At 41.5% G+C, this 17,801-nt stretch overlaps 1 protein-coding gene across 1 annotated transcript in view; it reads left to right on the top strand.

Annotated features, from left to right (window-relative positions):
• The first annotated feature begins 4,258 nt into the window (after positions 1–4,258).
• The window catches only part of slc47a1 (solute carrier family 47 member 1), a 20,663-nt gene continuing 7,120 nt past the window's right edge, over positions 4,259–17,801 (top strand). The window contains exons 1-14 of the mRNA XM_061248588.1: positions 4,259–4,349; positions 4,825–5,017; positions 5,608–5,709; positions 6,970–7,038; positions 7,489–7,637; positions 9,561–9,603; positions 9,797–9,841; positions 10,619–10,716; positions 11,079–11,176; positions 11,619–11,732; positions 12,443–12,510; positions 13,697–13,805; positions 15,030–15,105; positions 17,400–17,469. Of these exons, the coding sequence (XP_061104572.1) occupies positions 4,847–5,017; positions 5,608–5,709; positions 6,970–7,038; positions 7,489–7,637; positions 9,561–9,603; positions 9,797–9,841; positions 10,619–10,716; positions 11,079–11,176; positions 11,619–11,732; positions 12,443–12,510; positions 13,697–13,805; positions 15,030–15,105; positions 17,400–17,469 (1,212 nt within the window). The 5' untranslated portion in view covers positions 4,259–4,349; positions 4,825–4,846. The remainder of the gene's footprint in view (positions 4,350–4,824; positions 5,018–5,607; positions 5,710–6,969; positions 7,039–7,488; positions 7,638–9,560; positions 9,604–9,796; positions 9,842–10,618; positions 10,717–11,078; positions 11,177–11,618; positions 11,733–12,442; positions 12,511–13,696; positions 13,806–15,029; positions 15,106–17,399; positions 17,470–17,801) is intronic.

Genomic DNA, 17,801 nt, shown 5'->3' with positions numbered 1-17,801 from the left:
TATTATATATATGTTTATTTGTGTGTGTGTGTGTGTGTGTGTTAGTATAAAAGAACAAATATTCATTTTCTCTGTAAGATTTAATTTACAGAGACATTTTTGTATTTAATTTTAAAAAGTAACATATTACTGTAAGTACTTGACTACTTTTTACACAAAAACTTGATCAAGGCTGTCTGAGATCAAAAGCATGGAGCCAACCAAAGTCTGCAGAAGAACTGTGGCAAGTTCTCCAACATGCTTGGAACAACCTCTCTGCTGATTGTCTTACAGAAATGCAGGACAGCGTTGGCTATTTCAGAGAAGTGATGCAGTTTTAATGCCGAAGAGTGGTCACAAAAAATATTGATTTGATTCAGTTTTTAACTATTCTGCCAAATTACTCCAATGTAATGTAAAATGTATAGTATGTTTATTTATGTTATACAGGTGCCTAAGACTTTTGCACAGTACTATATATATGAGCTGAGTATTTTGCAACAAAGAACTACGAAGATCAAGAAAATCTCTGTTGGTATAAAATTGTTCAGAGGAAAATAATAACCCAACAACTGAACCAAATAGTACCATAATGCCCCCTGGTGTTGACTCACTGCCACATACGTTATTGTAAATGAAAACTACTGTCCTCAGTCAATTTGTATTCCCAACTGTGTCTGGCCCGGGTTTTTCAATATACACTTTTGTAAATGTTGTTTTGTTGTTAAGAAATTAATTGGGTCAGAAATAAAATACACTGCTGTGCACTAAAGGGATCTTACATGTCAGTCAAACCTTTTTCTTTTCATTCCCAACAAGACCATATCCTCAGTCTAGATGCTACAGCAGAGTTCACTCAGAACACATCTGTGGTCAGAAGCCTATGGGTTGCCCTGTAAAATCAGCTCTCCTCCTCCCATGTTGCTGCAACGAGTCCAGCATGCGGACTGATTCTGAAGGATCAGCCTCTTCCTCAGCATCTACTCTACTCCCATAGTTCAGACCCTGGTACTCTCACACCTGGACTACTGTAGTTCCCCTCTTGATGGTCTCCCTGTCTGTGCCGCTAAACACTTGCAGCTAACACAGAATGCAGATGCATGACTTAGCCAAAATCTTAGCACAACCCTCTTTATCTCATTTTATTGGCTGCCTGAAAGTAGAAAGCTAGGTATTATCATACAGTGTACTAATGGAACAGCTCCACCATCCAATCAATCATTAGACCCTGCTTACTGTGTCACTCCTCCCTGTCACAATGCCTCCTGCTCTGGTCTCCCCATTGGAGTTTCCCGTTCAGGACAGGACAGTGAAACCATGTGCCCCCATTCTTGGTAATACGGTTGCCAGATTTAGAATCAGCCAAAACCGAGGTGCGTGGTGGTCCTCTCAGAAAGGACAGACCTCTATGAGCAGGCGTCCCCCTCGGAGCAGACCTATAGTAGGAAGACCAGGAAAGTCAAGCTGAAAAGTCATAAGGCCTACAAAATACACATTTCAATTAACTACTCAGACTGAACATTATTTTCCGGTCAAACCCAGAAACAGGTCCTCTACTAACATAGGCGCAGGATGTAGGGGTGCTACCCCCTGCTGGTCGGTAACTTACTGAAACATTGCCTATATAGTTTAAACCTTATCTGTCCTTGATTCTTATTTCAGTCACAGTCAAAACATTACGTGTGTGATCCAGACAATTAGCTGGTACCCGGCACAGTCTTGAAATTACTTTTAATCATTTATATTTCAAGAAATTGTGTGGTTGTGCGCGCAAACGCCTCCCATTCAAATAACTAACTATAGCCTATAGAACTGTACCATGGTTCAAGTGCGAGCGTTAGGCATTTACTTAGCAGAGCACTGTCGTCCCTAGCTTACCTCTGAGAGATCTTTATTCTGCGCTTTGTAGGCTGAAAATCTGGAACTTAAAGGACCCTGTTGAAAAAAAAACAGCTGGTAGCTGGTTAAGCAGTTAGACTAAACATGGTTTGACCAGCTCAGTTGGTAGCTGGTATTTCAAGCTGGTCATAGCGGGATTTTACAGCAGAGGACTGAAAGAAGATGAATACTTCTGCCTATTTTACATATGCACAGTCATAGCCTATTCTGGACAGATTGATGTTAAACCCATCATTACAATTAAGAACAAGAACAGAGCGCCACGTTTGGGGCCTTCTACGTGTAGGTAAGACGTTTGGTTATTCATTAGCCTACTCTCGCTGTGAAAAAATCTAGGCTTTTTAATTGTCAATGTTTTGTGATGTAGAGATGATGTAGAGACTTGCTTGAAAACATATAGGCTATTTATCGAGTGGTTATCATCAACAGCAATAACCCAAATATTTGTGTGTGTGTGGTAGCCTAATCACTTGAGAGACAACATATGCGATCACTGCAGGCTATTTAAACGAAATCATTTAATAAAAAAAATATCTTATCGCGGCTAAATTGGTCCATCTCACAATTCATTTCAGATTTTGCTTTGTATGCGGCAGTAAGTCAGCCAATTGTGAGCATGTAGGGTATTAAAAGTTATCCTAACTATTGAATTACACCGGTAACGTTAAATAATAAAAACAGATTTGTGAATCATTGAGCCTGTGGAAATGCTTCATCGTGTGTATTAATGTTGTGAATTCATATGTAAGAAAAAGATGATGTTCTTTCATTCATTGTCGTGATCAGCGATGCCAGGCTAATCGTGCAAAGAGACTCAAGAATTCTCGTATTTCAGGGCAAACTATTGTACATTCAATGTTGAAGTGGCGTTCGGGGGTGGGGGGCGGATTGTGGCTGAACAACCGGGGGAGGGTTGTGTGCGTGGTTGAAGTGGCGACAGGACAGGGAGTTCAAGAGAGGGTCTCTCGGGACGTGATTGGATAATTAATGGCAGATCCAGGGTCTGTTTCCCCAAATACATTATTGACATAGATGACGTACCATGAATACTCAGGCTGGATCCAAATTAGCTCCGTACCATTTCGCTATTATGAAAAAAATTCTTTATAAATTATTGATCGTACAAAGTGCTCAATTATCGTAGAAGCATGATAATTATCGTACACCTGGGCTACGTTCAGCCCTGAGAACATTTATTTTAACAGAAACGGTGGCGCACTGAACATCCTGTTGCATACCAGTAGTACAGTTTGCGCCAATTGACTCTTGAGAAGGTGTTCTCCAGCCTTTAAAGCATAAGCCTACATTATTATTGATTCGGGCCACGCCCACCAAACGGGAGCAAACATACCTCAAAGCCTGTTGTAAAACGTTGAAAACGTATCGTTCAGCACTGAAAACGTTTTCAGATGAACATGCCCCTAGCAACGTGGAACCAGCATGTTTAATCTCAATGCAAGGTGTAGAAGTTGGCTCGCCTATGTGCTTGTAGCTACTTTTCTTTATTTTGCATTGTGACGGAGCGTTATGTAACAAATGCCTATTGCACTTGTGGAAACTTGTAAAGCTGACGTAACGATTTCGCATTTTCGTCGGCAGCACCCCCTGCTCAAAGCATCTTCCGGGGCCCTTGTCTACGAAGTCTTTGAAAACCGGACGTCTGAGTCTGACAGCGTGGTTATGGGGAGGTAGGCCATTGTCGTCTCAATCCCCAAAGTGCGCTGTGTTCGCGCTTTGAGAATAACATTTATTGACAATCAGTTTTATGCAGAATGAGAGAAATGCTGAACTACAACTTTATTTACAGGAAATTGACTGTTATTGGCCGCATTCACAGGACCGTTTTCAGATGTAGCCTATCTGTGTCACACCTGTGTAAGACGCAGAAATGCCACTTTAAACCAACCTCAGTAATATTTTAGCATGGATCATTTTAATAGACTAAATGAAGCTCCAGGAGAAGGCAGTTTTGTTTTTGTACAATTACAAATGGTCTGGTTCTATTAACCGTGTACAATGTTTCTTCATCTGATGTAATGCAAATATTTAGTTTGACACTTGATTCAATGATAATGAAGAAACAACAAGACACTCATAAGTGAGGCACCCCAAAATTGAGGTTCCATCTACAGTTAATCCCATCTCCGTGCGATAGCAGAAGAGTCATAAAACACTGTTCCAAGCGAACTTTGGTTGATTAAGGTCAAGGGGCATTATATCATTATAGTCAAGCTAAGCTATCTGTGGAGGCTCAAAGGTCGCAGATGATAGATCTGTATGTATAGATGATATAATCAGTCTGGGAATAAAGAAGGTTGTATGAGAAATGTTATGGGTGGGACAATGGTGCTTTCAGAGAATGTATCTCAGACCTACAAAAGATCTTTCTGAAGAAGTAGGGAGAGCATTCAGTAACACTCATTCACTCCAAGAAGGACTTGTGCAACTCTGGGAGAACGATTTAGGCGAAGGTAAGGAAATTTGGAAACAAGGAAGGTCCCAAGGTCCCTGCAACAGAGGAGGACGGTGTTATTTTTCTGTCTGCGTCAGTGAGCTATTGATTCAATAAAACTAAAAACGGAAAATCCTGCACCCCGTGGAACTAGAATGCGCCTTTGCAGCAAATGCTTAGCTATTTATAAGGGCATTCCTGATAAGATTAGTGATGTTTAACCCAACCCACCCCCTTCCTGTGAATTTCTGTTTCATACTGTGAATTATAAAGACTTTGATTTTAACTGGACTCATTGAAACATAGTTATTGGCTGCAGTTACTTAATCAGTAATCTAAACAAAGCAGTTTGTGAAAGTTGTGAAACCTTGTTTTCGTGTATTGCTGAAAATACTTGCGTACAAGGTAAGACAGGGTCTCTCTCTCTCTCTCTCTCTCTCCCCCTCTCTCTCTCTCCCTCCCCCCTCTCTTTCTCTCTGTTGCATTCCCACAAGGAACTGGGCTCTTGAAACAAGAATGGAGAAATCTGGACAATCGGAAGTACCCGGACCCCTACCGGGCACCAGGCAAGTCTCTGTGGAAACCAGTCCCAGTGCCAAGCTGTTCTGCTGCCGTTTTGTGAAGCGCTGGGTACCCCTGGCTTACAGAGAGGAGCTATACCAAGTCCTGCGCCTGACCGGGCCTCTGGTGAGAGAGGCTTCCCTTTCCAAACTTCTCTAGACAGCCTTTGTATAAAGACAAACGGGGCTTATTTTTAAATGAATTGATTAAGAATGTATAAATTGAGCTGTTGGGGAAAGTCATGCAGCATTTGTCTGGAAGAGTTACTGTAGTGACAGAGTAACGAATGGTGCAGATTCTCCTGTGTGAGATTAACCGCGCTGTGTTCATGAGTGGAACTAGCCAAACCCTCTGAACCGGCGTTCATATCCTCAGTAGTACTGTGTGCCTGTTCAGAATGACGTTGTTTTTTTGGCTTGTTAGCTTAGCACTCAGTGAATTTGGCCAGTGTCCTTCGGTAGCAGACACTTCATGGCATGCATACTGAACTGTGTATGAGAGCTGCTATCACGCAGGCTGCATTGTATAAAATGGGCACAAAATAGCTGCATGTACACATGTGTACATGCAATTATAATGCGTTGCATGTTTAATAGTAATAAAACTGCAGTGTAATTTTGATATTTGTGTCATTGGAATCTGTGTCCATCTCCGTGCATGTCAGATGACCTACCTGTCTACAGTACCATTTGCCTGGTCTACCTCTGTGTCCTCAGCTGGCATCACGGATTCTGAACTTCCTGCTCTCGTTCGTCATCACAATATTCTGCGGACACCTGGGAAATGCTGAACTGGCTGGCTATGCCTTGGCCTCTGCGGTAGTGTCTCATATTCCTTTGCCTTGTTGGGAACCTTATTCAGGACAGTATGTGAATACTTTATTGCAACAGGTCAGGTTACCGTCAGTGGTTAAGTAGCGCTCCTGTGTGGTCTCAAGCCCCACCCCTAAGCATTTTACACCCGCCGATTAAGGTTGTAGAGGTGATTTAGATTGCCAATCCGACAACAGCTCAAGTTCGGTTTTGAAACAGCTGGTCGCTGGTTGACCATGGTTGTCCCAGCTCGACATGGTTTAGCTAGTTCACCAGTTCAGACCCAGCTTGACATAGCTGAGTCTGAACTGGTGAACGGGTGACCAGGTCAAGCTATGTTTTGAAACAGGGTGGAGCCCTTGAAGACCTCATCCCTGGACCTGGAATGTTGGACCATGCTGGACTTTCTGCTTGGACAAAGCTTAAAAATCCACTCCACAGATTTGTGAAATTTTGTAAAAAATTGTTAACCCAAATGTTAGTGTGAGCATTATAGCCTACATAAACTGCATTGGCATCACCCATTTCAGGGTTCCCTTGTCGGGTTATGCTTTCAAATTAACAGACAAATGCATTGTTGAAATCAACTTTTTATGGATATTGTTTGCTGTCCGTGATACAGCTTCAAGGTACCCAATGTCGGCAAGAACAACATTGGACAGAAGTTATTTTCCTTGAGTAATGAGTCAATTGACTATGCCATTTTAGTGCCTACAGGGACCCCTAGTGTATTAAAATAGTTTACATTTCTTGTGATAAGTCTTGTGATAGAAACATGTGGCCCTACTTACGGTATATAGTATATCATTCAGGATTATATTTAAAGGTACAATAGGTCATTTCAGACTTCTAATGGTCAAGAGAGGAATATCAGCAACAAACACCTTCAAACCACAACACTGTTTATCCCTCCCCATTCTCTGTAAACACGCTGCCGTTTAAATGCCATTGGCTGTAGCAATTGGAACCAATTTTCAACCAATGAGCCTGAGTCATTGTACAGTTATAAAATGTTTTGTTACAGAATGTCGGGCTGTCAACTGTATATTTTGAAACCTGAATTTAAGGGCTATAAACAGTCAGAGGGTAGGTCAGCATGTCAGTGAGCCTTTTTCAATGATGGGAAGGGATTTACAATAGTCTTGTAACAATGTTTTAACACAAGAATCTTGCCTATTGTACCTTTTTAAGAGTATAAGTATAAATCTGTCATGGAATTATGAAGGCATGAAACCAATGTAAATTATAGTTTTTTTTATGTTTCAGACTATTAATGTTACTACAGCTGCTACTGGATGTGGACTAGCGCTCGCATGTGATACATTAGTAGCACAGGTAAGTACATTAACCTAAATGAGTGTAGCTTAGTTATGGTTCTGTTGCACAGTAGCATATAGCCTATTTCATTTTCTTGCAATCTATAATAAAGAATGCCTTTAATGTAGGCTATTGCAGAGTCATTGATGCGTTGATTTCCATTGTGTTCCATTGTGTCCAATGATAATAATCTTGAATTCAGAGTAAAGGTGCATTTAGCCAGAGTAAGGTTAGGATTCATGATCCACAGGCAATGTAGGCATCTGCAGTGCTGATGCCGGAATGTTCTGGAAAACAGCAGGAGGCCACGCAGTCCCATACAGTCTTGTAGTACAACTTGACTGTCTGAAAGCGCCACTTGGAGGCCAATGGCTACAGGCTTTACAAAATACATTGGTTGTACCCCATGTTTTCTTTTTCCATGGCTGTGGTCCGCACTCCCTCTCTTTCCATGGTGATGTCTGACAGACGTTTGGGGGGAAGAACCTGAAGCGCGTGGGGGTGATACTGCAGAGGAGCATACTAATCCTGCTGCTTTTCTGCCTGCCCTGCTGGGCCATTCTCATCAACACCCAGTCTATCCTTCTGGCTCTGCAGCAGGAAGCAGAGGTAGCCAGGTAGGGCCCCTGCTCCACACCTTTAAATGGAGTTCATTAACTAGCCTACTTGATGATTGCAGAAAGGGATCTTATTTTGACACCATCCCTTTCTTTGGATTTGGCACTCTCTTTGTTTGCTGCAATTAAAATGTAGATTCTTTGAAATAAAGGAGGTTGCACCTGGAGCAAGGTAAACCTGGTCCTGGAGTGCTAGAGACATTACTCAGAGACCCAACACACAGTAACCATGACTATTACATTACAAGTATTGCTATATACAGTATAAAGTGTACAGGCTTTAGCATGTAAACCATGAAGCAGCAGGAGTCTCCAAGATTAGATTAGATTATACCGTCAACTCACCTCACCTCGTTTCTTGAGTCTGAAATGGTTGTTGATGAAGTCAAGGTGAAAAGACCCTGTGGCTCTCCTGGACCAGGGTTGCGGACCCCTGATATGCCATTCCAATTGAAAGACACCTATCCCAAAGGGCAAACTGCATTGTTCTGTCCTCCAAGGCTGAGGCCTAGTACCTATAAAAACCTGATAGCTGATTGCCATGGTGAGGGAGAGAGAGCCCGTTCTGTCAGTGATATTCCTCCGTCCGTTGAGGAGATCTTCCAGACAAGGTGTTGAAACAAGGGTCAATCCATCATCGAGGACCCCGATCAACCTGGGCTGAAACTCTCCTTCCCTCCGTGGTCAAGCTACCGGTATTGCAGCATCCAAAATGAGGGCCAGCAGGTTTAAGGATAGTCTACCTGCTGGCAGTGTGCCTACTGAAGAGCTGACCAGGCTTTATGTGTAACTTATACAACTTACAGTGTAACTCACGTCTAAATTGCACAATGCACTTTAAGTTACATCGTACCTTGCTGGTCACTTATACTTGAATTTGTCTACCCTTGTTATTATTTATTTATTTATTTAATTATGTTTATGTTGTGGGAGTGAGTGGGGAGTAGGCATTCCATTGCGCTAGTACCGTAACGTACAGTGTGGCAATAGAAATCTTGAATCTTGAAAACCTTATAAAACAAATGAACAATACAAATCTCAAAATGTTGTGTGGGGGGGTCTAATTTAGCTTACGTGCATGGTCTGGATTCCATTGTCTTCAATGGATTTCATGACCCATGACCTATGTGATATGCTGCCTGAATATCAAGAAATCCATTTTATAAGGTGGCTTGTGAAGCAAGGAATTGCAATATGAATCTGACTGCTTAATATCATATGGTCTTTAGAGTCTACTAAAGCAAGAGCTCAATCCACTTGAACTGTAATTGAAAACACACCTTGGCAGAAGAACGTTTGCTTCCAATACATTTTTGTACAGACAGTGGCATTAAACCTTGGCAAGAGACGTGTTTGTGAGAATTTATTTATACTAGTATTTTAGTATCTTAACACCTTGACCACACATTGATAAAGGATCAAAAACAGTGTCCCTTTGTACTATTATGGGCAATGTTTCCAAAAAAACATTAGATAACATCTTGCTTTGGAAAGTGGAGAGGCTCTGGTTGTTGGCTTATCTACCTGGCATAACCGTGAAAATGCATAAAATGTAGTGTACTATGCAATGTTAAATCTTAATGTAATAATGCTGAAATTATTTTTTTTTTTTTAAATTTTTTATGTCTTAAGTATTCCCTGCAGAATTTAAATTATTTGGCTGTTCAGCATTGATAGCACAACAGTACACGCGTCTAAATGCCCACTTCTGATTGGGCCCTGGCAGTTTCATTGGGGTAGCCTACATTTCAAGAAATGGTGAAACCAGTTTACCATGAAAGTTTTAATTCACCCATCAAATGCGATGAATGGGAGAGGGATCCCTGAATACAAGTGACCATGATTGGAGTGGCATCCGTACCAAAGAGGAAAATGCATTATTTTCCCAACTTGCTGTAAACCATAGAACTCTCTCCATTTCAGGATAGCCCAGCTGTATACGTTTGCATTCCTGCCTGCCGTTCCCGTAAGTAAGCACTGGCACCACAGAGAGGTTCTGAGTTGAACTGGGCTGTTTCCATTTCTCTCTTTCTCTTGCTCTCTCTCTCTCTCTCTCTCATGCCCGCATGTGTACGTGTGTGTGCATGTGCACATATGTGTGTGTGTGCATGTGTGTTTATGTATGTAACGTTACCTATGTGCATATCTGCATTTTACAGGCTATGTTCCTGCACCAACTGCAGGTGTCATACCTCCAGAATCAGGTACAGTATTTGGACTGTTTATGCATGGGGCTTGCCTGGAAATGTTGCCATGTATAGATCCATGGAATTGAGTAGCTGACATTCGCATCTCAGAGAAGCCTGCATGAAAATGTCTTGATTGCTTTATTGTACTCCAATTAGTGATGGCAGAATGAGGCTTTATGAAATCAACATTAAATTACACTTCATTAGACCCCAGATGTACAAACGTTCCATACGTGTTACATGCAGGGAGCACTTTTCTTTTATTTCTTAGAATTATTTTCTAGACCTATTGATCTTCTGCTGCTGTAGCCTATTCAGAGATGCTCTTCTGCATACCACTGCTGCAATGCATGGTTTTTTGCATTACTGACACCTTCCTGTCAGCTTCGACCAGTCAAGCCCTTCTTCGCAGACCTCTCTCATTAGCAACACGTTTTTGCATGCAAAACTGTTGCTCACTGGATGTTTTTTGTTTTTCACAGCATTCTCTGCAAACTCTGTTGTGTGTGAAAATCCCAGGAGATCAGCAGTTTCTGGCATACTCAAACCTCCCTGTCTGGCACCAACAATCACTTAGATTTATTCCCCATCCTGACATTTGTTCTGAAAAACAACTTAACCACTTGAGCACGTCTGCATGCTTGTATGCATTTAGTTGCTGTCGCATGGTTGGCTGATTAAATATTTGCATTAACAAGCTGGTGTACAGGTCTACCTAATAAAGTGAGTCACTTAATGTAGTTTTACGGATCACGCTTGAGAACAAAAAAAGAGTATTTTTTTCATTTGCAGGGGATTATTCTGCCTCAGTTATATACTGCAGCAGTGGCCAACATCATCAATGTGGCAACTAACTATCTCCTGATCTTCTGGATGGAGCTGGGAGTGATGTAGGTGTGCTCTTTACTTTTCCTTGTGGGGTCGTGGTGTAGAGCATGGCTGCCCAATCCTGTTCCTGGAGATCTACAGTCCTAAAAAAAATTTCATTTCAACCCTAATTTGGCACACACTGATTCTACTAATTAGCATTTCAGTGAATTGAATGTGTGCTTTGTTAGGGTTGGAATGAAAACCTACATGACAGTAGATCTCCAGGCAGCCCTGGAGTAGAATAATGGTTAAGGTATTTTTTTTTGTGTGGTTTTTTAAATTGTTGTTGCAGGTTCAAATTCCTGGTTCCTGCAAATATGAAACCTCTAATTGTTCATATTCTTATATCAATAATAATGAAAGAATGCACATTTGTTGATAGAGGATCTGCTGCAGCCAACACTTTGGCTCAGGTCACAATCTGTCTTCTCCTGTATGCCTACATCCGTTGGAAGAATCTGCATGAAAAAACTTGGGAAGGTGAGTAGATGCTCAACAAATAATTATGTAACTCTCCTTCAAAGGCTTTTTTAAATGGGCCTATGAGCCAATGGGTAAATCAAGTCCTGAATTGCCAGTTTCAAACAGGTTTAGAGGTGTGTCTTATTTCATGTCAGCTGTTTTGTCAGCAGGTTAAAGGAAATCTATGTTTTTTTCATATTAAATTTGGACAGCCAGTTGTCTAGTGGTCTTGCATGACTGGGACCCGGAAGGTTGGTGATTCAAGGCCCAGTGTAGCCACATTAAGATCAGTGCAGCTGTTGGGCCCTTGGGCAAGCCCCTTAACCCCACTTAACCCCACTTCTGGGGGATTGGCCCCTGCTTGGTCTAATAAACTGCAAGTGACTTTTGATTGAACTTTTGAAAAAACTAATATAATTTCCATTACCACAACTGACTTGTTCTTTGGCTCCGCCTACAGGCTGGACTACTGCATCGCTTCAGGAGTGGGGCTCCTACATGCAGCTGGCCATCCCCAGTACACTAATGCTGTGCTTTGAGTGGTGGATTTATGAAATCGGCGGGTTCTTTGCAGGTACCTCAACTTCTCCCAGACTTTATACATAAACAGCCTGAATATAGTGGTAACACATCCAACAAGTTTGCAAGTGACTATCCAGTTTTTCAAATAGAAACAAAGCATGTTAATACATTTTTTCAGAATCTACTATTTCCTCGGTTTGCGTGCATATTGCGCCCACCCATGGTGACTGCCGGTCATAACAGGATATTCAACACTACAATTCCCATAGTTCCCTGCAACAGCCTTCTCACACGTTTTCCTTCTTGCGATTGTCTGTGGGGTTTCCTTTTTTCCTTTTTTCTTTCATCCATTGTTATAAAGTTACTGCAAACAAAGACAACTGTGGTTGTCCTCCTCCTCTGGTGTTTATGTCACTCAAACTCTTCTGCGTTACTGTCGGGAGTACGTGTCACGCAAACTACGCATCTCAGCACCAGCAGCACTTTTCTTCCATAGGCTTCTGTGGTTTTCCGACATACATTTCCAGGAGTGGAAGGGCCTCTACACTTTTCATATATAGAAATGAAATTGAACATAGCAAATGATCTCATGGTCAATTGCTAGATAAATGCTGTGGGAATATGTCTCACATATAGTATTTGTCCATAGAAATCATAGATTGCCACTTTAGTTTAATCATTTTCTCCTCATAACATGAAATTGCTCACTTTTCTCCTGCGTAGACGCTATTTGACCTATCCCTTCCCCCTCTATACTAATAGGGATGCTGGGAGAGGTGGATCTGGCTGCCCAGCATGTGCTCCTGGAGCTGGGAGCTATAACATACATGGTACGTTACAGTGGAAATACATATGCCTCAGTACTCTAAAATACTGACCAAATCGGTCAGTCAGACATGGTTCAAAGGATTTGGATTTTGTCACAGAGAGGAAAACAACATTTCAAAGCCTATAATCTGGATGTTTTTGTGTGGTTCGCATATACAGGCATTGAGGGGGTGTGCTTATATTTAGTGATGGCTGCTGTTGTTGTGCCTCTTTTCACTTCCAAAGGCAAGCAAACTAATTCACGATTGTGTCACATGCCGTGACACACCCCTGGGTGGACAGAAGAGATGGTAGGGTGGTAGTACGAAAGTTGATTTTCAACTTTGTTTTTTTTCTGTCGTTTGAGGAAGGGAGAGAGAGAGCAAAAATGCTTACGTCGTCACCCTCACGGGATCAAGACTAAAAATAACAAAGAAAATAACAATGGCGTGGCCTGTCGCGTAGTGGTTAAGGTACATGACCGGGACCGGCAAAATCGGTGGTTCGATCCCCGGTGTAGCCACAATAAGATTCGCACATTGGGCCCTTGAGCAAGGCCCTTAACTTTGCATTGCTCCAGGGGAAGTTTGTCTTCTGCTTAGTCTAATCAATTGTACGTCGCTTTGGATAAGAGCATCTGCCAAATGCCATTAATGTAATGTAATGTAATAAAGGCAAATAAAACAAACCAAACTGCAACTTTCCAGCTCTGTAGTGTTTCCGATTTCACAGCTCTCTCTCTCGCATGGCTCTCTGCTCCCTTGTGGTTTCCCTGGTCTCAGCCACCTACTGCGGAAAAGAGCACACATTTAACAGACTGGACTAGTTCGTAATGCAGTCCAGGTGTGTGCCTACTTAACCAGTAGGCATGGTACTCGGATTGCCCTGCCTCGTTCCTGCAAACTGAACGCCAGTTGCCACACATTGGCTCACAGTTCTTTGTTTTCCTGTAACGTCATGTTCAAATTCTGCCAGATGTTTTTGTTGTGGTATGCTGGATGTGTTTTGGGATGTGCTACATGTACAGTATATCTGTGTTGGGGCATGCTGTATCTGTGCTGGGATGTGCTACAGGTATATCTGTGTTGGGGTATGCTTTCGTATCTGTGTTGCTGTACAGTATCTATGTTGAGGCAAGATGTATCTGTGTTGGGGTATGTTGTATACATGTTGATGTGTGGACTGAGTTGGGTCCTTTGTCTGGAACAGTTCCCTTTAGGCATCCACGCAGCAGCCTGTGTCCGAGTTGGGAACGCACTTGGAGCAGGGAACACGGTCAGAGCCCTTATGACCTGCAGGGTGACACTTGTCCTTTCAGGTGAATCTCTCATCTTTTCTGGGCTATGGTGTCCCTCACTGCTTGAAAATGTCCCGGACAGAAAAAACACAGCGACCACCACATCGCTGCTCATTTGGACCCAGGCTCCAGTTCAGCTGTCTGTGTACACTACCATGGTCTGCTAGCAAGCACTTCATGCAAGATGAGAAACAGCCATTACAAGTATGCAAAATAGGGTTGGTGTATTCTCCAGCTGATTAAGGCACTGTTCAATGGACCTGAATCTGTCAGTTTCATCGCCCGAGGGAGTTAGGCATGCTATCAGTCAGCATAACTCACCAGTCTATTCACTCATCAGTTAGCCTTCATCGAGCTTCCCAAAGCATGCCGTAGTGGTAAGAATGTCTGTAAGTATCTCTTCAAGACATTTGACATTTCACAAGTGTTTTCCATACCATATTAAATCCCTTTCAGCCTTCGCAATGATAGAGGACATACCTAAAACAATGTCCCCTACCCTCCCACAAATGTGTGTTTTTCAGACATGAGCAGTTTTGGGAAAGTATGTTCTACTGCTTTTGCAAGTTTATGTTTTGTTCGTTAAAAAAGCTATTCAAACTGCCTCAGTAAATTGGGTAGCCAATTGTCTAATTTCAATTATGTTGAAGAAAGTGCAATTTCCTAGCACCAACTTCTTAAGGTCATTTTGATTCCATATTGAAACACACCTGAAGAGTTAACTGATGGGAAGGCTGTCTTGAAGTTACTTGAAGTAAAAAAAAATGTATAGCTCTTTCAGTGACTCAAAAGCTGCCTTGAAATTGTGTGTGAAGTATGTTGTGCATTTTAAAGACAGGTTGCTTTTGGGAAACACCCTGGTCAGTCCAGTCAGTCCGCTCATCCTGCTCTAGCTGCACATGATGTGTCCTTGAACGTATATCTGTGCAAATTCAGTTTGTGGACTGCCACGTGAAAGGAATCAACGACTTCACATCACATGTTTTGGAGAGCACATGCTTTACTAATTGAGGGCAGAGGTTGGAACAGTGAGCGTGGCTGGTATACAGTATATGATTGGACAAACTGGGGGATAAAGCCAAAGGAACACTGTCTGGCCAATTAGCAAACAGTTGAACTAACAGCAGCCTGATAAGTGTTGGTTTGCTACACACACACAAACACACATGTACACACACGTATGAATTACATCTGACTTCCATAATTAGTTGTCTAACTCAATTATAACTCAATGTGTTATTGCAGGTGTGCTAGCAGTAATTCAGGGCATCATTCTTGGCGCTTCTAAAACAGTGATTGGATACATTTTCACTTCTGATGTGTAAGTATGAATTCACCACCTTTATGCATCACAAATACTGTATATTTTCCACATATGGAGATCATATATAAATATACACCCAGTGAGCACTTTATTAGACTTGTTTTTTGTTTTTGTTTTTTTTTCTCTGCTGCCTATCCACTAAAAGGTTTGACGCATTGTGTGTTCAGAGATGCTCTTCTGCATACCAATGTGTGGTTATTTGCGTTACTGTCACCTTCCTGTCAGCTTTGGCCAGTCTGGCCATTCTTCTCTGACCTCTCTCATTAACAAAGCATTTTTGCCTGCAGAACTGCTGCTCATTGGATGTTTTTTGTTTTACGAACCATTCTCAAACTATAGTGACTGTTGTGCATGAAAATTCCAGGAGATCAGCAGTTTCTGAGATATTCAACCCACCCTGTCTGGCCCCAACAATCATTCCACGGTCAAAGTCACTTAGATAACATTTCTTCCCAATTCTGACATTTGGTCTGAAAAACACCTGAACCTATTGACCATGTCTGCATGCGTGTATGCATTTAGTTGCTGCCACATGATTGGCTGATTATTACCATTAACAAGTGACCAGTTAGGTGTTCTAATATTAGCTATTTATTAGATTTTTTTTACTTAAACTTCTGCTGCTGTAGCCCATCCACATCAATGTTCAACATGAAGTGGATGGGCTACAGTGCTACAGTACTTACAGTAACCTATATTTACATAGGGTACAGTATTTTTCAGGCCTAACACAAGGTTATTTTATGTACTGTTCCTTTCCTATTACCTTGAACCAGTCTGGCCATTCTCCTCTGACCTCTCTCATTAACATGGCATTTTGGCCCTCAGAACTGCCTCTCACTGGATGTTGTTTTTCACAGCATTCTCTGTGAATTCTAGAGACGATAGTGTCTGAAAATCCCAGGAGACTAGCAGTTTCTGAGATATTCAACCCACCCTGTCTGGCCCCAACAATCATTCCACGGTCAAAGTCACTTAGATAACATTTCTTCCCCATTCTGACGTTTGGTCTGAACAACAAAAGAACCTTTTGACCATGTCTGCATGCGTTTTTGCACTAAGTTGCTACCACATGATTAGCTGATTACATTTGTGCATTAACAACCTGCAATGTCTACCTAGTAAAGCGGTCATTGAGTGTATATCTCTAGGGTCATCTTTTGCCTTCAGGATAGCTTCATTCTTTCTTGGAATGTTGTCATGTATGTAGTGGGATATTGCGCCATTCTCCAAAAAGGGAAGCCTCTTTTTCTTTAAGGGATGAAGGAAGTCTATCTACTTTGCACTCCAGAACTTCCCAACCACACTTTAATGTCTTTAGCAGTGTGTATATGGGGGCAATATCATATTGGAGCACAGGGACATCATGAGGAAACAGCATTTTCAACATTGGGTGCAACAAATCTTGTAAATTGGGTTCAAATTATACAACCTTGCAGGGCAATTATTGGACCCAATGACTGCCATGAGATGGCTGCCCATGCTGTTACAGATCCACCACCATGTTTAAGAGTTTTCACCCAACATTGTGAGCTGAAGGCTTCCTTTGGCCTTTGGCTTTCTCAAAGAATAAACCTGTCCAGATGCATAAATATAGTAAAAGTCGACTCTGTGGACAAATTCTGTTGATCTTTTTTCAGGCCGTAGTTTTGGGGTGCTGAGCAGCTATACACTTAAGTGTCCGTCTGTCCCTGTCAGCAAGCTTTGACTCGCAACCACTGTTCCTCTTGTTCATGGTTGTCATATGTTGTCATAATTCTTGACATGGTTTGCTGACTAAGTCATATAAAATTATAATTTCAGTTTTTGTGACTGGTGAACCTGCAATTTGAGCCCAGACTCTGGCCTCTTTGGCACTTTGTTGTCTCATGTTGCTATGGAAACTCACAAATCAGATTTTTCATTTACATCCCTCTTTTATGGTTGACACTTACCGGTCATTTTCATCTTTTTATCCAACCTTCTGTATACTGTATGTGTAGACATTTATTGCAAGAAAAAAGAAGACATGTTATGGCTGCATGGCCCTATTTAGCAAAAATAATTATGTATTAGAATCTATTGGAACCTGGAGTCCATATATTCAAATGTATTATCAAATGCATTACAGTATATTTTGTCAGTATGTGACAATATATTTTATTTCTTAAGGGCAGTGTTTATCCATTCAGGCTTAATTTGTGCTTGTGTGACATTGCCATTGTTTAATAGTACATGTTTTTGACAAGAAAAACGAAATGTTTCACTTCTATTAAGTGCTTGTTAAAGACTCAATGAACACTTGTTTCCAGGAACATTGTGGAACTGGTTTCTAGCGTCTTAACAGTGTACATCTTCCTGCAGTTTTTTGATGCGCTTGTGGTGAGTAATTAACTGCGCTATGCTGGGAGTCTTGCCAACAGAGTTTTTTTCATTGGGCCATTTAAAAAAAGTTTATAATTGTTTGTAATTATTATAATTGCATTATGCTAGGTCATTTTTTAATTGAGTCAAATTGTAACAGTGCCAGACTGAGTGTGATCTTATGGTCTGTCTTTAAAATAAACATATTCTGTATCTTATTATCCAAATTGATTTGCAATGCAATGCTGTATGCAGAGATATATACTCAGTGAGCACTTTATTAGATATTTATTTTTTTGACTTACTGGTATTCTGCCTATCCACTTCACCAGTCTGGTCCTTCTCCACTG

Source organism: Conger conger, chromosome 7 (assembly GCF_963514075.1).
Source record: "Conger conger chromosome 7, fConCon1.1, whole genome shotgun sequence".
Taxonomy (NCBI): domain Eukaryota; kingdom Metazoa; phylum Chordata; class Actinopteri; order Anguilliformes; family Congridae; genus Conger; species Conger conger.
Note: the sequence above shows the minus strand (reverse complement) of the source record. Positions and strands in the feature narration are given on the sequence as shown.